Below are 25,153 nucleotides of genomic sequence, written 5' to 3'. Positions count from 1 at the left end.
TTTATGTAAAGTTGGAATAAGTTGATGCAGAAGGCTTTTATGCTTCTCAGCCTGGTTCGATCGATTGAGGCTTAGGCTCAATCAATCGAAAATCGGGTCAGAAGCGTTTTTCTGCAGAATTCCAACTCAGCCCTAGTTTGTTTAAAACGTTTAGGGTTTTCTAATTTTTCCTAAGTATAAAAGGTAAACCCTAGCCACGCTTTAGTGTTGCTCATATTGCATTGTATAAATCTCTTGTGAGATCTAGATGAGCATTCCTTTACACAAACTTAGGGTTTTCAAAGAGGAGATATTATCTACACCTTGATGATCAATTCAGTTGCGGCCATTGAAGTTTAAAGAAACACAAGCAGGTGTGCTTGTATCTGGTGGTGAATCCAAGAAAGAAGAAGTCCGTGGATTCGGAGCTTGCATGTGGTTGTGTCAGAAAGTTCTACTGGTGGGTAGCAATAAGAAGTCGAGCATAGGGGCTTGTAAGTCTTATTGTATGAACTTTGATTCTTTCAAGATAGTGGATTCAGGTTTACCTTGAGGATAGCTAGGTTAAATCCTCCCCAAGTTTTTACCGGTTTGGTTTCCTAGGTGATCATATCTTTGTGTTATTTATCTTTCCACTGCTTTGCATGATATAATTGTTTGATTGTGATAACCTAGATTTGGAATTTGGACTAAGTAACAACTTGGCTAATTACCTAGGTTAATCCAATTGTATTTTTAAGGGGTCTAAAAACCATCAAGTGTCATGGAACACAGACACTCTCTTATTATTCCTCCTCACTTTGATGGGAATAATTATGCTTATTGGAAAGTAAGGATGAAAGCATTCCTGAAATTGATTGATGAGAGAGTCTAGAACTCCGTTGAATACGGATGGGAGAAGCCCACTACTCCTGTTAGTGAGTGGCAAACTTCTCAAAAAGAAGCAACCGCGTTTAATAGCAAGGCTATGAATGCTATCTTTAACGCTGTTTCTATGGAGGAATTTAAGAGAATCTCTAATGTTGAGGTTGTTCATACTGCTTGGAATATCCTCCAGACTGTGCATGAAGGCACAAAGGCTGTCAAAATCAATAAATTGCAGCAATTAACTTCAAAATTTGAAAGCATTAGGATGTCTGATGATGAATCTTTTGATGAATTCTATGCTAAACTGAATACTATTGTTAATTCTGCTTTTAACTTGGGTGAAATCTATGATCAACCTAAAATTGTTAGGAAGATTCTTAGATCATTAACTGAAGACTTTATACCCAAGGTGACTGCCATTACTGAGAGCAAGGATGTGGACTTCATCCCTGTTGATGAACTTGTAGGATCACTTCAATCTTATGAGTTGGACCTATCCAAAACTAACAAATCCAAATCAATGGCTCTTAAGTCAGTTGATGATGTTGAGGTTGGTGGATTTGATGATGAGCTCTCTACTACAGAGATTACTTACCTTGCCAAGAACTTTAGAAACTTTCTCATGAATAGAAACAGAAAGGCAAGAGGTATGAACACTGCTGAACCTAGAAACTTTAGGAAGAATGGTCCCACTAAGGTTAACAATAATTATAAACCTAGAGAAAAAGTAGGTCAATCTTCAAATAATTCTATGGGTCCTCAGTGTTTTGGATGTCAGGGGTATGGTCACATGAAATCTGAATGTCCTACCTATTTGAAGTCTAAGGGTAAGGCTATGGCTGTAACCCTTAGTGATGGTGAAATTTCTGATGATGAGTCTAGATGTAACGAGGATGGAAACTTCATTACTTTCACTGCTACTGCTGTAGTCAATGAGAGCATATCTGCTGAAGAGAACCCTTCTGATGGGGAACTCTCTAAGGATGCAGATTTTCAAGAGGCCTACAATAAACTTTGCAAAGTTGCTGCAAAGGATGCTATGAATATTGAACTTGGCCTAAAGAAAATTGAATCTCTTGAGCTTGATAAGAAGAATTTGCTTGTAAAACTGTTTGATGCAAATGAACTTTTGAACAATGTGAAAACCGAGAATATGCTATTGCTTGATAAAGTTAAATCTTTGGAACTTGATTTGTCTACTGCTAGATCTGTTAGTTCTAAACTTGATCAAATGCTGAGTGTTCAAAAGTCTCCTTCTGACAAATCTAGATTAGGTTTTGTTGAAAGCATCTCTGTGTCTGCTCCCCATTCCACAAATTTTGTCCCTTCATCTTCTTCTGAGCCTTCTGTGAGTGAGATTATGTGTGAAACTGTCAAACCCCCTGTGAGTGAGGTTATTAAACCCATAGAAGTTTCACCATCTAGGAAGATTAGGGTTGATCTGAAAGAATCTAAACCTAAGCAGCCTACTCTTTCTAAGGACAAGTCACATGACAAGCCTGCATGGGTTTGTCATTTTTGTGGAAAGTCTAGACACATTCGTCCAAACTGTTACAAGCTACAAGTTGCTAAGAGAGCAAACAAACCAAAAGTACTTGTGCCTCAAGCACAAGATCCTATGGTACTCATTGGTGAATTGGTAAAGGTTTTAAACCTTTATTCCAATCCTGGAGTTGGAAACCACTCTAATGTGAATACAAACTCCAATGCTCGTGGTGCATCTAAAAGATTTTGGATGCAAAAGACTCGAACTAATTGAGTCTTTCTAACATGGTCCTTGTGCTTCATTGCTCTACCCTTTGTGACCAATTTTTTTTTTTTTTTTTTGGTTTTGTGTTCTTTTGTTTCTAGGGTTTGTATTGCATAACATTCATGCATTTCATTCTAGTTTTTTTTTTATAATAATTTAAAAAAAAAAAAAAAAAAAGGAAGAAAAAGGAAGCAAATTGTGTTTTGCACTGTTTTCTTGGTTTTTTCAGAATAAGGTTGGTCAATTTATTTTCACATAACATGTCTTTTGTACCTTGTTTAGCCTTGATGAACTTACTTATTGCACTTTACTAATTGAAGATTTGTAGTGCATGTTGTGTGGGAAAGATGTTTATGGTTTTGATCACTTTGTCTTGATATTGAAGTCACATGTCTTTGACTGTCGGACTTGAACTTTTAGAGAAAGGCATAAATAACCATCTCACCATTGTTCACTAGCCAATCATGAACACCTAAGTGCATATCTTATGATTTTGTGCTCGAGAAAGTGTAGCACATGCACAAAAAGAACATAAAGTGTAGCCTCGGTTTAATTGCTCAATGCTAAAAATTGGTGTGTACTATTAGGTTTAATTGCAAATCACATAATTAAAATTGGTATGTACATTATCCTGGCTTTTTAATAAGTTTCTAAATAAATTAAAATTGGTATGTATATTATGAGGCAAAATTCAAGAAACTTACATGATTGCAAGCTTATGTTCTAGGAGAAGTGGGAATTATATTATGTAACTCTTTAGGTGATAATCTCTTTTAAATTTTATGTGATGAATTTTGTAGACTTTGTGATTAATTGCTATTTACATATCACCTCACATGTATCTCAAGTTTTTGCTAGTTGCACACACTACACGAGTTACTCTTTGCTAAACATTGTACATGTTATTGTGTGCGTCTTTGGTCTGACCAACCAAGTTTGCAAATACTTTGAGTTTGTGCAAAACTTATTTGATGCTTGAAAATTTTTGGAGAATGTAAGAAATTTTATATTTGGGAAAATTGGGCTTCAATTCCTGTTTTTGAAAATCATATCATCACATACTCATGCATTGTGTTCCTAAATTTCTATGCTTTGAGATGTTTCTAAAACTTTTTAAAAAACTGTGTTTTTCTCAAAAAATTTGTGAGTCTCTGTCTGTTTCGATTGATCGAGTCTGTTTTTCGATCAATCGAAATTATTTTAAAAAATTTCAGTGAGCCTCTGTTTATTTCGATCGATCGAACTTAATATTTTGATCAATCGAAAATCGTATGGGAAGTTTTTTAAAAAACTGATTTTCAGTTGAGACAAACACTTTTTCAAAAAGTTCTTTACTTTTTCTCTCTCCATACGACTCGGTCAAGGCTCAATCTCGAATTTTTGTCGTTTTCGTCCATTCTTTTTGCAAGGTTTTCCTCTCCCAAGGCCGGTAAGACCTTTATACCCTTCCCTTTGCATTTATTTTCATGTTTTCATGCATAAATTCATGCATTTTGTTGGAATTTTCGGACCTTTTCAAAATTGGGATTTTTGTTGAATCAAGCTTCTTTTTTCTGAAATTGATCATTGGGTTTTGTTCCTATATTGCTATAATCATGTTATATGATGGTTAATTTTATCAATTTGGGGTTTTGTGATAAATTGAAAATTCTAGGGCTTGTATTGAACCCAAATTGGGGCTTTTTGTTCAAATTGGTTCAATTGATGAAATTGGCTTGTTGGAGTGATGTAATTGATCATTATTCTATGTAATCTATCTTATGTAATGATCAATTTGTCAATTTATTACATATTGATCAAGTGGTTTTTCAAAATTTTGGGGTTTTTTGTTAGAAACTCTATGCTCAAGCCAAATTTGTGAACTTGAACTTAATTTGAACCTAATTGCACTGCATTAGGTCATGCATCACTACATTTAATTTGTTCATGCATCATATAAATTTTTGTTCTATATTTTTTTGTGCTTACTTGCAGTCTGCCTTTGGTTTTTTGTTTTTTTTTTTTGTTTTTTTTTTTGCTTTGTGTCTTGGTCCTTATCCTAGCACTATGCCTAGGAAAACTAAAGCCCATAGGACCTCCTCCACTTCCTCTGACTCTCCCTCTAGGAGTGAGGTGTTTAGGAATGACAAAAGCAAAGAGGCTTTTGAGAAACTGAACTGTAAGCATAAGATTTGGGCTGAGCGTTCTGTGGTTTTAGATGAGATTGATCCTGCCATTAGGGCTAACTTTGAGTCTAAAGATTGGTTGTCCCTATTAGAGATAGATCATCCACTCCCGACCGCCCTGATTAGAGAGTTCTTCTCGAATCTCTCTTGTCACGTCTATGATTCCAACACTCTTGTTAGGAGTTGGATACGAGGTGTTGAGTTTACCATTACTCATCGGGTAGTGGCTGAAGCTCTTTGGGTTCCGCTCGTTAAAGAGCCTGACTATCCCTATGATGAGTCTCCACCCTTAGATGCTGTCATGTCATACATCACTGGGTCTTCTATCCAGTGGGGTTCTAATCCTCGAATCACGTCTGCTGAGCTTACTAAGACTGCCTATCTTTTCTTTAAGATAGCATGTCATTCTTTGTGGCCTATTTTTCATCTCCACACCATCCCTTTAGAGCAACGTATGTTTTTGTACGCTTTTGTTTCTGGTGCGTCTATTAGTTTCCCACATCTGTTCCTTTGTTCATTGAACGAGGTTCATAGGAGTTTTGCAGTAGGGCATGCACTAATCCATCCTATTTTCATTCATAGGATTTTGTTATTTCTTGGTCTAGATGGTTTTCCTTCTGGGGAGCCTGTTCATGTTGTTGCTCCCATAGATGCCACCTTTCTTAGGCAAAGGGCTACTCACTTAAGAGTTAATCCTTCGTGTCCTATAGGTGCGTCATCTGGTGCTGTTCCCCCTCCTCCCTCTTTTACAGGTGCTGATGCTACTGAGACGTCTGGTGCTGGTGCTGCTGATGCTGATGTTCATCCACCGACTACTTCAGATGATTCGGACATTTGACATACGTTGGATCATGTCTTGACCGTTCAGGTGGCTCATGGACAGATTTTGGTTGACGTGCTCGATGAGATCGGTGCTTTGCACGTAGAGTTGGCACAATTTAGATGATCTTCACCGCCTCCTCCCTTTTGATGATGGATTTTAATTGCCCTTTAACATTCCGTCACAAAAAGGGGGAGTACTTATTTGAGTTGAACTCTTGTAGAGTTTTGTTTTCAGGGGGAGAGTATTTTTGTTGGTTGGAGCTTATGGAGTTTAGATTGTATCTAGGTGCTTCACATTGTATTTTATCTTTTTAGCGCTTGCCATATTTTTGTTGGGATATTCATGTTAGGGGGAGTTACTTTTATTGCTTTATATGTTTCTTGTTTTCAACTGCTTATTGATTTATATTTATGAGTTATACATTGATATATGTCTTTATTGTGTGTTGTTTGAAATCAAGAATTTATTTTGTTTACTTGTATTTTCCACACATGCGATTATGCATTTTGTTTAGTATTTCAGGAAATATACAGATTGATTCAATTGAGCTGCTGTCTACACTTGCAACTGATGGATAGTAGTTAGGATTAAGTTTGTTTTATGAGCATTTGTTTTGTAAAGGGATTTTCTTTGTAAACTTTGAGCTTCTAGTTGTGTTTTATCATGGATTGCCAAAGGGGGAGTTTGTTAGGTTCTAAAGACTTAGGTTTTTATGTATTTAGAACTTTCATGTGTATTGTTGGCAAACCATTATCAAAACAATATGTTTAGTCGTGTTTAGACTTGCTCAAATTTATATCATTTATGTAAAGTTGGAATAAGTTGATACAGAAGGCTTTTATGCTTCTCGGCCTGGTTCAATCGATCGAGGCTTAGGCTCGTTCAATCGAAAATTGGGCCAGAAGCGTTTTTCTGCAGAATTCCAACTCAGCCCTAGTTTGTTTAAAACATTTAGGGTTTTCTAATTTGTCCTAAGTATAAAAGGCAAACCCCAGCCACGTTTTAATGTTGCTCATATTGCTATTTGTGTAAATCTCTTATGAGATCTAGAGGAGCTTTTCTTTACACAAACTTAGGGTTTTCAAGGAGGAGATATTATCTACACCTTGATGATCAATTCAGTTGCTGCCATTGAAGTTTAAAGAAACACAAGCAAGTGTGCTTGTATCTGGTGGTGAATCCAAAAAAGAAGGAGTCTGTGGATTCGAAGCTTACACATGGTCGTGTCAGTAAGTTCTACTGGTGGATAGCAATAAGAAGTCAAGCGTGGGGGCTTGTAAGTCTTATTGTATGAACTTCGATTCTTTCAAGATAGTAGATTCAGGTTTACCTTGAGGATAGCTAGGTTAAATTCTCCCCATGTTTTTACCGGTTTGGTTTCCTAGGTGATCATATCTTTGTGTTATTTATCTTTCCGCCGCTTTGCATGATATGATTGTTTGATTGTGATAACCTAGATTTGGAATTTGGACTAAATAACAACTTGGCTAATTACCTAGGTTAATCCAATTGTGTTTTTAAGTGGTCTAAAAACCATCAAAGACAATACAAGAAAATTGTGCATGAAACGTATAGTGAATTTTGGCTCATCCAATTTGACTATATATACTAGAAAAGAAGTATAAGAATATAACAAAATATTAAAAGATTTTCACAATACTTTTATTTTTAGGATCCGAATAGATATATTATTATTTTATTTGAGAGAAATGCTACATCCAGAACATTTTTAGAACAAATTATAAATGACAAGTTGTTATTGGTTTTAAATTGAACCCACTACTGATATCACTTTTTAATCCTTCAAAAATATACCTTGCCACATAAAATTTGTTACAAAATTATTGTGAAAATGTTGTGGACATACCATTTCTTTTTATTTTATTTTATTTTGATCTATAAGAAACTGAGATCTCACGATTGTGAAAATATTGTGACGAGAAGAAGATGTTATAACATTTTCATAATAAGTTTATTTTTAGTTGTGATTGTTCTCAGTCTCTTATTTTATTATTTTATTTTGACCTTTAAAAAATTCACATCTCAATAATTATGAAAATATTGTAAAAATTTGTTGCGTTAGTGTAATTGTGTATGCACATATAATATTTAAAAGTACAAGCAAAACCAGCGTATTGTGAAAAAAAAAAAAAAAAAAGGCCAATGAACAGTGCAAATCGTCAATAATTGTGAAAATATTGTAAGAATTTGTTAAGTCAGTGTAACTGTACATACAAATATAAATATTTAAAATAAAAGACAAAAACAACACAACCAAAACTAGCGTACTGTGGTTTGTTTAAAAAAAAAAAAAAAAAAAAAAAAAACCTAATGAACAATGTTGTGAAAGTGTTACAAAAAATGTTGTGGATGTAGAACTTCTTCTTTCATAATACCTTTAGTTTTAGTTGTGGATGATTCTAGTATTAGGTGTGGATGATTCTAGTATGATATTTTATTTTAACCTATAAGGAATTAACATATCAACAACTGCAAAAATATTGTGACAATTTAATGTGTTAACTAACAGTTTTATATATAAATAAAATAAAAAAAGAGTGGACAGGATATTACCCCCCCCCCCCCAAAAAAAAAGCAGAGAAAAACAAAAGAATAGAAAAGAAAGCAGTGGAAAAAAAAAACCTGGAAAAAAAAAAAAAAACAAAACAAAACAAAAGAAAGGGACTCACTAAACTAAAGCACTAAAGCTACAGTGCATTAAAAAAAAAAAAAAAAAAAGAGTGGACAGGATATTACCCAAAAAAAAAAAAGCAACATTTCAAAACTTGAAAAAAAAATTAAAAAAATAAAAAAATAAAAAAAAATAAAAAATAAAAAAAATAAAAAAAAAACAAAAGAAAGGGACTCACTCAACCAAAGTACTGTAGCTACAGTGCTTTAGTGCATGCGCGCTTTTATATATAGACTAGTCAGGGCAACACGTGCAAGTCACATGCTAGCCATGGGGAAAAAAAGTACTTATTAGGATTAGTTTTAGATTTTATTTGTATCACAAAATAAAGATATAAATCATTTGATTTTTAAAATACATAAAGATTTACATTAATCAAAAGAGACATTAAATTTAAGAATTTTGATAATTATGTCATAAAAAGTTAATCTCATTCGTATAAGACTGTGACAGCTCCCAGTCCAATATTTTATTATTTTATTTTAACCTATAACTTACACCTCAATAGTTGTGAATATATTGTAATAACAACAAAATCTCACGATATTTTTAGTTATGCTAAATCTCGATATAATATTTTATTATTTTATTTTATTTTGACTCATAAGGAATTGACACATGTGTCATAACATTTTCATAATATCTCTATGTATACATTATACTTAATTATTTTATTATTTTATTTCGACTTGTAAGAAATTGACACGCCAATAATTGTAAAAATATTGTAAAATTTGTTGTGTCAGTATAACAATATATATATCAGCTTAAATAAATATTTAAAAGAAAAAAAAACACACAAACTGATTACTGAAAGCAAAGAAAATAAATAAATAAAATAAAATAAAAAATTCATTGTAGCTATCGTGCTAGTTGAATAAACCAAAAACACTAATTAATAAATGTTGTAACATTTTTTCAAAACATTTATTTTTAGTTATGGTTGGTCACAGTCTCATATTTTATTATTTTATTTCAGCTTGTAAGAAATTGACAAGTCAATAATTGTGAAAATATTGTAAAATTTGTTGTGTCAGTATAACAATATATATACTAGCTTACACAAATATATATAAAAAAAAATAAAAAATAAAAAAACTTTAGGCACTGTAGCTACTGTGTCAGTTGAATAAACCAAAAGCACTGCACAATAAGTGTTGTAACATTTTCTCAAAACATTTATTTTTAGTTGTGGTTAGTCACAGTCTCATATTTTATTATTTTATTTTGACTTGTAAGAAATTGACAAGTCAATAATTGTGAAAATATTGTAAAATTTGTTGTGTCAGTATAACAATATATATACTAGCTTACATAAATATATATAAAAAAAATAAAAAAAATAAAAACTTTAGGCACTGTAGCTACTGTGTCAGTTGAATAAACCAAAAGCACTGCACAATAAGTGTTGTAATATTTTCTCAAAACATTTATTTTTAGTTGTGGTTAGTCACAGTCTCATATTTTATTATTTTATTTTGACTTGTAAGAAATTGACACATCAATAATTATGAAAATATTGTGAAATTTGTTGTGTCAGTATAACAATATATATACCAGCTTACATAAATATTTAAAAGGAAAAAAAAAACACAAACTAATTACTTAAAAAAAAAAAAAAAACTTTAGGCACTGTAGCTACTGTGCCAGTTGAATAAACCAAAAGCATTGCACAATAAGTGTTGTAACATTTTCTCAAAACATTTATTTTTAGTTGTGATTAGTCACAGTCTCATATTTTATTATTTTATTTTGACTTGTAAAAAATTGATACGTCAATAATTGTGAAAATATTGTGAAATTTGTTGTGTCAATATAACAATATATATACCAGATTACATAAATATTTAAAAGGAAAAAATAAAAAATAAAATAACCAATTACTAAAGGAACAAAAGAAAAAAAATTGTAGCTACTGTAACTATAGTGCCACTTGGCACAGTAGTTACATATCAAAAATTGGAAAAAAAGTGGCACACGAAACCAAAGCATTGTAGCTACAGTGCTTTAGCGCATTCGCGCACATCAATAATTGTGAAAATATTATAAAATTTGTTATGTAAGTAAAATAATATATATACCCGCTTACAAAAAAAAAAAAAAAAAAAAAAAAAAAAAAAAAAAAAAAAAACCTGTAGCTATTGTAGCTACAGTGCCACTTGGCACGGTAGTTACCGTTCAAAACTTGGGGAAAAAAAAGTGGCTCACGAAACTAAAACACTATAATTACAGTGATTTAGCACATTTGCATATATATATATATATATATATATATATATATATAGACACACACATTGATTGAATGATTGATAATGGATGATTGGTAGCTTATATGAATTGGAAACACAATCAGTAACATTTTCACCATTATGTCACGTATGGACAGCTGGCTCAGGTAAAATCCAAGATCTTTTTGAAATGTACGTGGAAAGTTTATCGCTGAGCACAAGTACAGGAAGTCAGTAGCCGTGTCAATACTCGATAGTGAAAGCTCCATGCCAATCCGATACACAAACACACATTTAGTGTGCATTTGAGAAGCGAGTTTTGCGCATCCCACGTTTTACTTTTTTTTTTTCTTTTTTTAAGTCGTGATTGTTGACTCTAGGGTGTAAACAGTACATATAATAACTTTTGCAACAACTTTTTAGTCACAGAAATCACAAACTTCATTTTTCAGCTTTTTTTTTCATTAAAAATTGATCTCATGATACTATTTATATATTTAAAAATTATTTTGTTACAGTGTTTTACAATTTTCAATTTTCAACTATATTGGACTTTAGCCACAATTTCAAACTAATAGATTGTAATCGTTGCATGCCACTATGACATATACTCACAATTTTATCTCTACAACTCAGGGTCTGCCATGTAAGACAACTGTAGCAAAGTATGTGGACTAGTATCGCTCCACATGGGATACGTTCTTTTTTCAACAGGAACCAAGCAAAGTCAAAGATGTGTAGAACTAAAAAAACAATGAGCATCTTTTTCTTACATGACTATTGTTGATCAAGGTCCCCACCCGTGCTTGAAAATATTGGCGCCTTAGTTTAGTTTATATTCATCTCTAGCTTAGTTACCATAATTTGTGAGAAAAACTAGAAAGAAATTTTCTGCTCAATAAACTACAGATTTTTCGCACACTGTACATTTCTTTTTTCATCTCAAGTTTCTCAGTTTTCTATAAGCCTGGATCAAACTTCACACCTATTTCCTACTAGCCCAGCTCCCATAAATACGGAAGCAAAAATAGAAAAGACAAATCTGGCTCCTATTTGAATGTGTGACAAGGCACATTTCCTGATTCGTTTCGATCAAAGAATATTCGTGAATCCTGCTCTATAATTGCAAGTCCTAGTGCTCTCACCTTTCCGTATCCCTTAGTCGATCGACCAGTCACATGATTCATATCCTAGACCATAAATAGTTGGGACCAAGACGAACATCCAAAATTACTCGGGTCAATGTATGACCTTCAATTCTATGTTAGTCTTTGCTCACCATAATGGGTCTAACTAACATGTTGGATAAGAGTTCAAAGAACAGAAAGCAATGGACATCTTTGCTTTTGTGTTTTTGAGTTCCAATTTGCTTCTTTTCTCCTTTGTATCCTCCGATACTGCTGACAGTATTACTCAATCCCAATCCCTCAGTGACAGTAAGGGCACAACCTTGGTCTCTAAAGATGGAGGCTTTGTCCTGGGGTTCTTCAGTCCAGGTAATCCCAATAACCGTTACTTGGGAATTTGGTATCACAACATCCCAATTAGAACGGTTGTTTGGGTAGCAAACAGGCGTAATCCAATCAACGGCTCCTCTGGCGTGTTGATGGTAAACAACTATGGTAAACTTGTTCTTCTCAACCAGAATTCGACTGTTGCTTGGTCGGCCAATTCAACAAAAGAGGCCAGGAATCCAATAGTACAGCTTTTAGATTCAGGAAATCTAGTATTAAGAGAAGAGAATGAAGAAAACCCAGAAAATTATTTGTGGCAGAGCTTTGACTATCCTTCTGATACTTGGCTACCAGGGATGAAGGTTGGATGGGACTTAAGGACTAGTCTGGAAAGGCGCCTGACTGCGTGGAAGAGTCCAGAAGATCCATCTCCAGGAGAACTGAGTTGGGGGATTGAACTTCATGATTACCCTGAGATAGTCATGAAGAAAGGCTCCGATAAGTTCTTCCGGACTGGCCCATGGAATGGCCGTGTTTTCAGTGGTGTACCGGAGTTAAGGGCCACCCCAGTTTACGACTACAGTTTTGTGTCCAACAAGGACGAGGTATACTTCACGTTCCACATGATTAACACATCTTTAATCTCAAGAGCAGTTATGAACCAAACTCAGTATGAGCGCTACATATGGGTCGATAGAAAATGGAAGCAGTACTTGTATTTACCAAAAGACAACTGTGACAATTACAATTTGTGTGGGGCTTATGGAAATTGTATCATTGGTGAGTCACCTGTCTGTCAATGTGTAAAAGGATTCAAGCCTAAGTCACCAGATACATGGAACCCAGACAAGTGGTCTAAGGGATGTATACGCAGTACCCAATTGAGCTGCCAGGATAAAGATAAAATTGGGTTTGACAAGTTTTTTGGGTACAAATTGCCAGATACCACATATTCTTCGGTAAACCTGAGTATGAATCTTGAGGAATGCAGAGTGAAATGTATGAACAACTGTACCTGTATGGCTTATTCAAACACAGATATTAGAGATGGAGGAAGTGGCTGCGCCATGTGGTTTGGGGATCTAATTGATATTAGACAGATTGCACTTACCGGGCAGGATGCTAACAGTCTGCGCCAGGATGTATATATTCGAATGCCTGCTTCAGAGAAAGGTATGGGCCTATATTCTTCGATGCTCTTTTATTCGTATTTTGATGTGCAATCCAAACTAAGATCTTTGTTTCCATTTGTTTTATTGCATTAAATTCTGCTGCACCTAAACTTTTTTTGCTTTTCTATTGTGAAATCAACCATGAAGAAGTGAAAGACAAGCAAAAGATGAAGGTGATAATAGTAGTTGTGGTTGCCATTGCCGTAGTTTTGGGGGTGCTCTTGATTCCCTACTGCATTTGCAAAAGGAGAAACTTAAGAGGTAATCTTACTTCCGCTTACCCACTATGGAAAAAAAATATTGCAAATTGTTAGATTTAACTTCTAAAATAGTACAGAGCAGCTACTAAGATGATGTACAAGAAAACTGTGATGTATAGCCATTTAGTCTTAATAAAAAATCATGCTACGGAAGAAAATTTGCATAAGCTTCTTGAAAGAATTACAAAAGTCCAATAATGTCAATAGACCACGGTTGTGAGCGAATTTGAATCACTTGTAGTACTTATAGCAAATGTGTTTAAAAGAGAAATTCAAAGGATAAATGTGAAGAATGATAAAATACTATTTTGATCCTTAAATATTATCAAAAATTTGTTTTTCGTTCCTAAACGTTAAAAAGTTCTTCTTTTTTTTTTTTTTTTTTATCTTTAAACTTTCTAAAGAGTTTTTTAAAATGGTTTATATACAAAAATAAGAAAGAAAAAAAGAACCTTTTACAATAGTTTAAGGATGAAAAAAAAAAAAAAAAAACTTTTTTCAAGTTTAAAGACCAAAAGTGAAATATTTTCAATAATTTGAGGATGAAAGATAAACTTTTTAATAGTTTAGGGATGAAAAATGAATTTTTTTAAATTTAGGGATAAACAAATTTTTAATAAAATTTAGGGATTAAAATAGTATTTTATCCTAAGATGAATATGGGCGTTAGTAAATTTTTATATATATTTTATTTGATATAAAAAAAGGGTTAATTTATGAACTCTCTCAAGCAAGTAAATACATGTGCGCTCAGCAGCTCATTAAAGCCCACAAAAATAAGGCCCCACCTAACTCTAGCTCAAAGTTCACTTGAGTGAGAATTCTATAAACAAAATTGAAATCTTGTTCTGCTTAGAATTCTAACCCTACATGTAAACACCTACTAAAATAAACTTATCCATGATTTCCAGTGTGGTTAGAGAAGTCAAAATTTAAATCTTTTTAGAGATCTCTACCAGCTTTTTTTGGGGTCGTAGCCATGGTTTAAAAACACTGCTATAGCCCTAGTTTTTATAGTGAGAGAAAACCTATTTCTGTCATCCCATGAGCTTTCATGAGAAAATCATTCTAGTGCAATAAGAAATTTGTGATCCAAAGTTTGAAACTGCATAGCCTCTCTTCAACAAAGTTCATTTTAAATCATATATTCAAGGAGGCACCTTAGAATGAGCCAGAGTTTCTAGTTTTTTTACTCAAACTTATCATTCGTGAAGGAATCCATAGAAGAAGTTCAAAGTTCTAAACCTATTGTGGTCACAACATTGAGTTATCTTTCGGAACCGTAAAGTCTAGATACAAAGGTTTTGATCAAGATTATAAAAGTCCTTTTATAGTGGATTCCTTAGTTAGGATAGGTTAACCTTAGTAAGGAAAAGTTATCCTTTCTCATGCTTTTATCTCTTTTATTATTTTGCAATAAGAATTGATGACTTGCTGTTTTTTTGCAATTAATATTGACATTTTGGATCATATAATTGATTTAATTGATGGGTCTAAACGAAATTAAATAGTTGTCATATTCTAGTTTCCTTTGTATAATGTGAAGCCTATCTTGTTCTTATTAGAAAAAATGGAAAACAATGTGATGATAGACCAGAACACTGAAGGCCAAAGTGAAGACTTAGAGGTCTCGTTCTTTAACCTAACTACCATAGCCATTGCCACTGACAACTTTTCAAATAATAACAAGCTCGGTGAAGGGGGTTTTGGAATTGTATACAAGGTAAATCTACCAATAATTATAAAGTCCATAGAAAAAGAAGTTCACATCATATTCATTATCAATAAAATCTACTTACAAATGTGAATTTTCAGGGTACACTAATAGATGGACAAGAGATTGCTGTGAAAAGGCTTTCACGAAGTTCTACACAAGGATTAAATGAGTTTAAGAATGAAGTTATGCTGATTGCCAAATTGCAACATCGTAATCTTGTTAGACTTTTGGGCTATTGCATTGAAGGGGAGGAAAAAATGCTAATCTATGAATACATGCCCAATGGAAGCTTAGACTCCTTCATTTTTGGTACAAACTTCTCAAAAACTTAATAATTTTTTCCAAACTTCATGAATTGTTGAAAGTTCAAAAACGTGTACAAAAACACTTTTGAACGTTTAGACCCCCAAAAACCAATTTAATCAACACAAGCAATATGTTAAACAACTAGTGTGCGGAAACTTAACATATGCTATAACAAGGAATTGATTAAACAACTATCTAAGCCACAACAAAATAAACCACAGCAGATAATGTAAAGGCAGAGATAGAGAGGAAGGAAGATGCAAACACAGCGATAACACCAGATATGTTATCGAAGAGGAAACCGAAGACCTCGGCGAAAAACCTCTCCGCCGCCCTCCAAGCGGTAATCAATCCACTAGAAAATACAGTTGGGATACAAGGACAGCAATAGACCCTCCAAGCCTAATCTACCCAATGCACCTAAGCCCTCCAAGCTTCTTGCTCCAACGAGGTTGCGCCGAACCTTTTTCTTCTCTAGCTTTCCGGATTCCGCTACTACACCGTAGCATCAACCAATGAATATTGGCTCCTTCCTAACTGCTTCCCAGAACTCCAAACGTCTGTCTCACAGAGATGATAATGGTGAGAACCAGGTTTGGTATAATGGCCTCTCAAGGATTTGACAATGGAGAGGAAGAGAGTGAGGGATTTTGATGAGACTCTAAGGTAGAGATTGTGGGTGAAACAATCTGGTTTTTCTTTAGGGTTTCTCTCTCAAAATTCTCTCTGGAAGCTCTCTTTCAATCGTGGGTTAAAAGGGTATTTATACTGGAGAGGAGTGGAATGCGAAACGTCAGGTTTTTCCAAAACAGGGGTGGCTCGCGGCTTGACCTCGCGGCTTGACTAAGTCGCGAGTTCCAGTCGCGAGTTAACCGTATGGCCAGTTGTCCTGTTTTGTCCTGTAGTGCTCCAGCTAGCATGACTGTTCATCTTCCAGCATGCTTGGCACGTGTGCATCTTCTGGCGGGTTGAAGCCGCGAGACCAGTCGCGAGTCCCAGCCGCGACACTCTGTTTTCTTGCACACTCTTGAGCAATCTTCACACTATCTCACTCACTACCCTTACAACAAACCCACCTACATACAGGGTTACTAAATGCTGAATTACAAGCAAATTTGGCACGGAATAAAGCCAATTAGATGGTTGAATAAATTCAACCTTACAATCTCCCCCTTTGGCTATTCCGTGACAAAACCCTAAAACAGACTCTAGACTTAACATGTGAGTTGGGAACAGTTGATCAAAACTCACTCACACCTAATTCTAGAAGCTGTGAAGCACTTGAATCATATGAACATAAACTCCTGAAACACAACAATACACCATGATCATTGTAAGCAGAAAATTATAAATGCATATGAAACAGGCAATATGAGATCAAGCATAAGATGGAGTTAATAAACAAACCATGGCTTGATCAACCAGGTGAACACCACAAGGTAGTGATCACAGTGTTCATTCACACTTGGAATGAACACAAGGACATACAAGTTAACAAGCACAAGGCAAGACACTTGTATGTACAACACTCAACCAATGCATAGCACACAAGGCATATGCATCTAGGAACAATCCTACAAGGGCACAAGAGTGACAGTACATAAACCACAATGCAGAACATTTGGATTTAAAATACTGATTTCACATAGCATAAAGGCTGCACTTAAGCATGGTACATACCACAAGGCCTACAAACTATGCATAAAACATAAACCCTCAAAGCTTACAAAAGCATATGGGTACAAACCAACAAATACCTGAATAACATCATCAAACATATATAAAAGTTTTATCCAAGAATATATGAAAAGAGTTAGAAACAGTTTATACACCAAAACCCAGTGTATTAAAAACAAAAAAAATATAAAAACACTAATTACTCCCCCTCAAGAGCTGCTTTTCTGCATCAATTATCAATGAACTCTCTCCCCCTTTTTGACATGGAATGGCCAAAGGGTCACTGGTCATGCTGAGTTGTGAAGCTGTCAAGTGTAGCAGCCAAGACATCAATCTGGTCTTGCATGGCTCTCATTCTGTCAGAATGCTCAGTCTGGACTGCCCTGATCCCATCAAGCCTTTCCAGAATGATCTGGAAAGCATCTGGAGGTGCATCTGCAGAAGTTGAAGCTCTGGACCTCTTGCCACTCCTCCTTGGTGTTGAGGTGGATGCATGCCCTGCTGTCTCTGCATCAGTCTCCATTGGGACTTCCTCTCCTTCATCACCTTCATCTTCTTCTCCTGGAAGCCTAACACTGATCCTTTTGCAGGTAAGTTTGTTGATTGCAGAGGGTGTAGACATGTGACTGATGTCTTGAGGAATTTGAACACCCTTCCTTCGAAAAATCCTCATTAGGAGACTAGGAAAGATCAGTTTTGGTCTAGATGTTGTTCTTGTCTCATCCACAATGATGTCAAAGATGTGGGAACTTATATCTATGAAGTTCTTCTCTTTGAGATCCATCAGAAAAATTGCTCTAGCACAATTGATTGTGGTCAACTTCCTAATAGGATAAAGGTTAAACATCATGATTATGGTTAGAACCCTCATGTCCACTGGAAAGGCAGTGGTATTCAAACACTTCCCTTCTCTCTGCCCACCTATTCTCTGTTGAACTGTTTCAATAGAGACACTCCTATCCTTGAAATTGACAAACTCCTCATCATCCAAACCCTCAAGCCCTAGTACATCATCTATGACATGTGCATCCAAGATGAATTCTTTCCCTCGAACCCAGCAATTTAACTCATTCTCCTTTATCACAGCATTTGAATAAAATTCTCTAATCAGAGGTTCACACACCAAAGGAAAATCACTTAAAAGTTTGTCCCATCCTCTTCCTTCAAAACAACTGGGAATAAAAGTTTGCCTTAAATCATCCAAATCCACAAATCTCTCTTGAATGATTCCTGCATTCAAGAAGTTATCCTTGTATCTCTCAAAATGATGAACTGACCTAAACAATCTAGGATCCATCTTAAGTCTTTTGTCAGCTTTCTTCGCAGTAGATTTCTTCTTCTGGGGTGAAGGGGCCATCTGTGAACAATCAGAAAAGGCCACAACAACATATAACAATATATGTGCACAACCAGTTAGTACCATGTATTTAACAGAGAAAGATATCAATCAAACAATGTGAACTTCAAACATTTAACCAGCAAGCAATTTAGTTCAACCATATAGATAAACTAATCCTAGGATAGGAAACACATGAACAACATGGTGAAGCCATCCTGAAGGCAGATGAAGGACATTGAGGCAGAAAAAAAATGATATGACAAACAAATAATATATAGAACCTAACAAAGTCTTCCCACAGATTATCAAACAAAGACATGCACATCTTGCAAAGGAAAACTCACAACCTCAACAGAACCAATAGTAACATCTCAACAGCTCAAAGTTCAGATTGAATATGAAAGGAATACTTAGCTAAGCACAAGAGCAATAGGACAATGACTATCATTAACACAACCTATAACAACAGAATCCACAAGCTAAGCAAGAACAAAGAGCAGAGACCGAATCACAAACCCATTTCAAAAACACAATCAAATGCGAAAAATCAAGGGTAAAAGCACAAAATCAAGTAGAAAAGAGTGAAAATCAGAAAACCCATACCTGGAACTCGACGATTTTGGGCTGTAAGGATGCAACACAAGAGATTGGAAAAGGGAGCACGGAGTGTTTGGGAGGGAGAGTGTTTAGAGAGAAGATGAACAGTTACAAAAATTCGAGGGAAAAACTGAAAAAGTTTAAAAACTGCTCCTGTTTCTGCAAAACACGCGATTTTCGCGACTGGTTCAAGTCGCCACACAGTCGCCAGATCAAGCCGCCAAAGCACTCAAGAGGAAAATTTTGAAAAATTTGTCTAAGTGTTTTTCGCGACTGGAAGGTCTACCCGCGAGTGAGTCGCGAGCTGAGCCGCGAAAATCTCTGAGTGAATCTCGCGACTGGACCTTCCACTCGCGAACAAGTCGCCAAAATTGACCAGCGAAGATGCGACTGAGGCTCGCGACTTGACACACCCGCGACTGAGCCGCCAAAACAGGGCAAAACTGTATTTTTGAAATTTTTCAGATTTTTTCAGCAAAACACTTTCCAAAAACACCTAAAACACTCAAAAATCTTTTTGTGCTTGAATTAACAAAGATTGAGTATGTGAAAACACATTTTATCAAGTACAATCACACAAATGAATATGGCATTTATCAAACATAAACTTGTGTGTTGTGTGTGGATATCAACAATGAAATAGTCCTTTGTCTAATGTGAAGCTTCAATGATCAATTCAACCAAGGCATACACAATTAGCACTAGATCATGTGACCAATCTCAATTATAGAAATATGAATATATGACTTCCCACACAACTTGATAACATAACTTGGAGCCTTTCATTTGACTCCACTTTCAGCCATAACATTTGATCTTTTGAGGCAATCATCTCTCATTGTGAGAGGGATATATAACATTTTTCTTTGAAGAATAGGCCTTTGGCCCTTTTTGAAAGAAATTTCACTTTTAATATAAAGTCGCTTACCCTTTTTCCTAGTCAAATACTAGAATGTGCGACAGGCTTTTGCAGCTCAATATCTCTTTTTATTTGGAGATTTACATTTAGTGAGCTCTTTTTAGCAAAAAGAATAAAAAGTGGGAAGAGATATAGACACAAGTCTATGCAAGTTTCAAGATCAACATAACCATTCACTAATCATTCATGACAAGTTTGAAGATCTATTTACAACAATCACATAGATTTCAAGATTTTTCCCAAAGTGATATGAGTGCATGAAAACAAGTAATGTTCGAAAATGCACAAAGCCATTAGCACAAAGGTACACGGCAAAACGAGTTTTAAGACAAAAAACTCAACAAAGTCAATCAAGCCCTTTTGATTTTCAAATGTTTATGTAATTTTTTGGATTTTTGACTTAAGAAACAAAAAGATTGATAAAACACATTTAACACAATTAAGAAATATCCACAAACAAACAACCAAAAACAAACACAACAAGCATACCAAACAAACATATTCACAAAGCATAGGAAGTATTAATGCATGGACATGTTGTAATGCTTATGCATGAGTACCCCTTTTCACCCACACGTCACTTGCGTTTGGGGTGATTTCCTTAAAGGATTGGGTACGGGAGTTAGGGCTTTCAAACCTTCGTGAGAAGCTTTCCAAGCAGTTGGTGAATGCACCAATCATCTTCATCACGTTCATCATTCCGGGATCTCCGTTTTGCTCTCTAGGTTGATCCCCTGCCCAAGTTCTCCTATCAACTCTTGGTCCTCCTGACCTTTGAGGAGTAGCACTGTTCATTGCCCTCAGCTTTTGGCAATTTGGTCGAGTGTGCCCTTGAAGTCCACAGAAATGGCACACATACGTTCCTCTAGGACCTCTTTGTGGTCGTGGACGTGACTTGGCACGAGACTCGGACCTGCCCATAGACTGATTCCGATGATTCAGCATCCGTTGGTCCACCACATTCTTCTTTTTCTCCACCTCGAGGTTCACACTCGTAGAGTCAGCTACAACTGGATCTTTGGACTTCACAAACTTCACTTCTTTGGTGATATTTCCAGTTGAGCTACTTCCTCCGGTATATCCCAGTCCGGATTTGTCTGAGAAGCTCTTTTGAGATGATATAACATCATCAAGCTTCTTGGTGGTGACCCTCTCTATTTTTGCATTTGCTTGAACAACCTCACTTTCAAGAAATCTAACTTTAGTGTAAGCTTCGGAGAGCTCACCATTCAAAGTTTCAATCTCGCATTTGGCCTCCCTATATCGGATTAGGAGACTTTTGTAGTCCTCCTCAGCCTTCTTCATCTTTCTTACAGCAGCCTTGGCCACCCTTGTGTATTCACCAGATTTCTCCAAAAGTGAGTTGTAATTTTCTTGAAGAGTAGCTGTGCTTTCTTCTTCTTCAGCTTCCGATTCTTCAACAATTCCTAGTGAGTCATCCTCACTATGTTCTCCAAGTTCTTGAACAAGCAAATTTAATTCATCCGAAGACTCAACATGAGCAATAGTCATGAAAGCTGAATAGTTCCCTTCTCCATCACAGCTCTCTTCAGATTCTGAGTCGGATGAGTCTGAATCACTCAAGGTCGTGGCATACACCTTGCCTTTTGATTTCAAATAATTAGGGCATTCCCTCTTGAAGTGTCCATGCCCGTTGCATTCAAAACAAGTAACACCTTGTGTGGATTGGGATTCTTTTCCATCTTTCCTCTTGAAATCCCTCTTCTCCCTTCCAGAATTTTGGAAATTTCTCTTATCATCAAATTTTCCATTGTTTTTGAATTTCAAAAACTTCTTGAAATTTTTAACAAGATAGGCTACATCCTTGTCCACCATATCTTCTCCCGAAGAGCCTTGATCTTCCACCTTTTCATTAACAGTCTTTAGAGCAATGGATTTACCCTTCCGTTGATTTGGCAGCGACATTTCATAGGTTTGTAGAGAACCAACCAGCTCTTGAACCTTGATGTCGTCAAGATCCTTGCTCTCTTCAATGGCTGTTACTTTGGCACGGAAGCTTTCCGGCAATGATCGAAGGATCTTCCTTACAATCTTGGAATCCTCCATCTTCTCCCCCAAGTTAAACTTGCTGACAACTACTTCATTTAACTTCCCATAGAACGAGTCGAAAGACTCATCCTCACTCATCTTGAGCTCCTCAAACCGAGTGGTCAGCATTTGTAACTTGGTATCTTTCACCTTCTTCGTGCCTTCATAAGTTGTTTCCAGAATCTCCCATGCATCTTTGGCAATAATAATGTGAGAAATCCTGTGAAATTCATCTGGAGACACACCACAGAAAATAGCATTTAGTGCTTTACTGTTAGCATTAGATGCAGTAAGTGCTGCCTTATCCCATGTGGATTTGGCTGCTTCAGGTTTGGTCCAACCTATCTCAACAGCATCCCACACGGATTCATCAATAGAGCATAAAAAGGCTCTCATACGAACCTTCCAAAATGCATAGTTACTTCCATCAAAATATGGAGGTGCATTAAGGGATTGAGACCTATCCATCTCAAAAAGAAAGGGAGTCAAGGATCACACAATGGTAATAAAACCAAACAGATGTGTACCCGCTCTGATACCAATTGAAAGTTCAAAAACGTGTACAAAAACACTTTTGAACGTTTAGACCCCCAAAAACCAATTTAATCAACACAAGCAATATGTTAAACAACTAGTGTGCGGAAACTTAACATATGCTATAACAAGGAATTGATTAAACAACTATCTAAGCCACAACAAAATAAACCACAGCAGATAATGTAAAGGCAGAGATAGAGAGGAAGGAAGATGCAAACACAGCGATAACACCAGATATGTTATCGAAGAGGAAACCGAAGACCTCGGCGAAAAACCTCTCCGCCGCCCTCCAAGCGGTAATCAATCCACTAGAAAATACAGTTGGGATACAAGGACAGCAATAGACCCTCCAAGCCTAATCTACCCAATGCACCTAAGCCCTCCAAGCTTCTTGCTCCAACGAGGTTGCGCCGAACCTTTTTCTTCTCTAGCTTTCCGGATTCCGCTACTACACCGTAGCATCAACCAATGAATATTGGCTCCTTCCTAACTGCTTCCCAGAACTCCAAACGTCTGTCTCACAGAGATGATAATGGTGAGAACCAGGTTTGGTATAATGGCCTCTCAAGGATTTGACAATGGAGAGGAAGAGAGTGAGGGATTTTGATGAGACTCTAAGGTAGAGATTGTGGGTGAAACAATCTGGTTTTTCTTTAGGGTTTCTCTCTCAAAATTCTCTCTGGAAGCTCTCTTTCAATCGTGGGTTAAAAGGGTATTTATACTGGAGAGGAGTGGAATGCGAAACGTCAGGTTTTTCCAAAACAGGGGTGGCTCGCGGCTTGACCTCGCGGCTTGACTAAGTCGCGAGTTCCAGTCGCGAGTTAACCGTATGGCCAGTTGTCCTGTTTTGTCCTGTAGTGCTCCAGCTAGCATGACTGTTCATCTTCCAGCATGCTTGGCACGTGTGCATCTTCTGGCGGGTTGAAGCCGCGAGACCAGTCGCGAGTCCCAGCCGCGACACTCTGTTTTCTTGCACACTCTTGAGCAATCTTCACACTATCTCACTCACTACCCTTACAACAAACCCACCTACATACAGGGTTACTAAATGCTGAATTACAAGCAAATTTGGCACGGAATAAAGCCAATTAGATGGTTGAATAAATTCAACCTTACAATTGTTTTATGCAAAAAGTTTCTCCGAACCAATTTAGAGAAAATTTTCCTTCAACTCACTATGTGCAACTTTAAAAACAACCCATGTGTACTTTTAGTCACATAATCTACTTAATAGTCATATGACTTATTTAAATTATTTAATTTAATACATGTGGGGGATATTTTTTCTAACCCAATTTGGAGGAAAAAATTTTCCATTTCTTTTTTCCTTTTTTTTTTTTTTTATAGTTCAAGTTGAACATAGTATTAACATAAATTAGAAACTTGTCAGATCAAACCAGGGCTAAAGTTTTAGGTTGGTCTATGCGCTTCAACATTATCTGTGGAATTGCAAAGGGGCTTCTCTATCTTCATGAAGATTCTAGATTGAGGATTATACATAGAGATCTCAAAGCAGGTAATGTTTTACTTGATAGTAAAATGAACCCAAAAATTTCAGATTTCGGCATGGCTAGAATCTTTGGTGGAGATCAAACTGAAGCAAATACAAATAGAGTGGTTGGAACTTAGTAAGTATCCTTAACATGCCCTATTATCATTTTTTTTTTTCTAATCAAGGAGTTTCATTCTTAATAATGTTCTGCAGTGGTTATATGGCACCTGAATATGCCATTGATGGTCTATTTTCAGTAAAATCTGATGTATTTAGCTTTGGAATATTGTTGTTGGAGATATTAAGTGGAAAGAGAAATCGAGGATTTTTCCATCCAAGCGATGGTCTAAACCTTGTTGGACATGTGAGTTCTCAAAAGAGTTGAATCTCTATTTTACATATAATGAAACGGAAAATGATGAAATTTTACAATGTTTTAGGCATGGAAATTATGGAAAGAAGGAAAGCCTTTAGAACTGATTGATACTTGCTTAAATGACTCTTGCATCCTATTGGAGATTGTACGTTGCCTCCGCATCAGCTTCTTATGTTTGCAACAACGTCCTGAAGATCGACCTAACGTGTCATCAGTAGTTATGATGTTGCATGGTGAGAGTTCATTACTTGAACCTAGAGAGCCTGCTTCCTTTGTAGGAAAAAGATCACCTTCATCAAGCAAGAACCAATCATCTTCAACCAATGAAATTACTATTACACTGATAGAGGGTCGATAGCCAAATGTCATATTAATTGCATTATTATATATCCTATTATTGATATTTCTCTGTTACATTTTGGAAGTTAAACATAGTTGTATTCCCCAAGTGTGTGACATTAGTCTTATTTGAATATTAAAGGCTTAAAATGGCTTATTCAATAACAAAAAGGTTTAACGCATGCTTACAATCTATTTAATTAGTTTCTTAACAAAGAAAAAAGTAGTTCTAATGAGACTTCAAGTTCTCATTCAAAAAATTCTCCCCCATAAAATGGTTGGCTAAAAGCTAATGGTGACCAAGCTTAGAGAAATGTTGTAAGGATTCAAAAATCTACAAGTTAGCACATAAGCAAGCAAGATAATAATAAAAAAAAAATTTTAAAAATTGTTTGTTTGATTATTTATTTATGTT

General features: G+C 35.7%; 3 protein-coding genes across 3 annotated transcripts in view; 2 read left to right on the top strand and 1 right to left on the bottom strand.

Annotated features, from left to right (window-relative positions):
* The window catches only part of LOC126695941 (receptor-like serine/threonine-protein kinase SD1-8), a 68,179-nt gene that overhangs the window by 11,167 nt on the left and 31,859 nt on the right, over window positions 1-25,153 (top strand). The gene's annotated exons all lie outside the window — the stretch shown is intronic.
* Window positions 11,368-24,920, top strand: LOC126694796 (G-type lectin S-receptor-like serine/threonine-protein kinase At4g27290). Its single transcript, XM_050391293.1, has 7 exons — window positions 11,368-13,131; window positions 13,278-13,391; window positions 14,956-15,113; window positions 15,206-15,416; window positions 23,922-24,159; window positions 24,237-24,387; window positions 24,464-24,920. Exons 1-7 carry the CDS (start codon window positions 11,835-11,837, stop codon window positions 24,755-24,757), a joined length of 2,463 nt encoding a protein of 820 aa, XP_050247250.1. The 5' UTR covers window positions 11,368-11,834; the 3' UTR covers window positions 24,758-24,920.
* LOC126694793 (uncharacterized) lies at window positions 17,317-19,693 on the bottom strand. Its single transcript, XM_050391291.1, has 2 exons — window positions 19,033-19,693; window positions 17,317-18,447 (listed from the first exon to the last, which is right to left on the bottom strand). Exon 2 carries the CDS (start codon window positions 18,445-18,447, stop codon window positions 17,371-17,373), a length of 1,077 nt encoding a protein of 358 aa, XP_050247248.1. The 5' UTR covers window positions 19,033-19,693; the 3' UTR covers window positions 17,317-17,370.

Source organism: Quercus robur, chromosome 8, assembly GCF_932294415.1.
Source record: "Quercus robur chromosome 8, dhQueRobu3.1, whole genome shotgun sequence".
Taxonomy (NCBI): domain Eukaryota; kingdom Viridiplantae; phylum Streptophyta; class Magnoliopsida; order Fagales; family Fagaceae; genus Quercus; species Quercus robur.
Note: the sequence above shows the minus strand (reverse complement) of the source record. Positions and strands in the feature narration are given on the sequence as shown.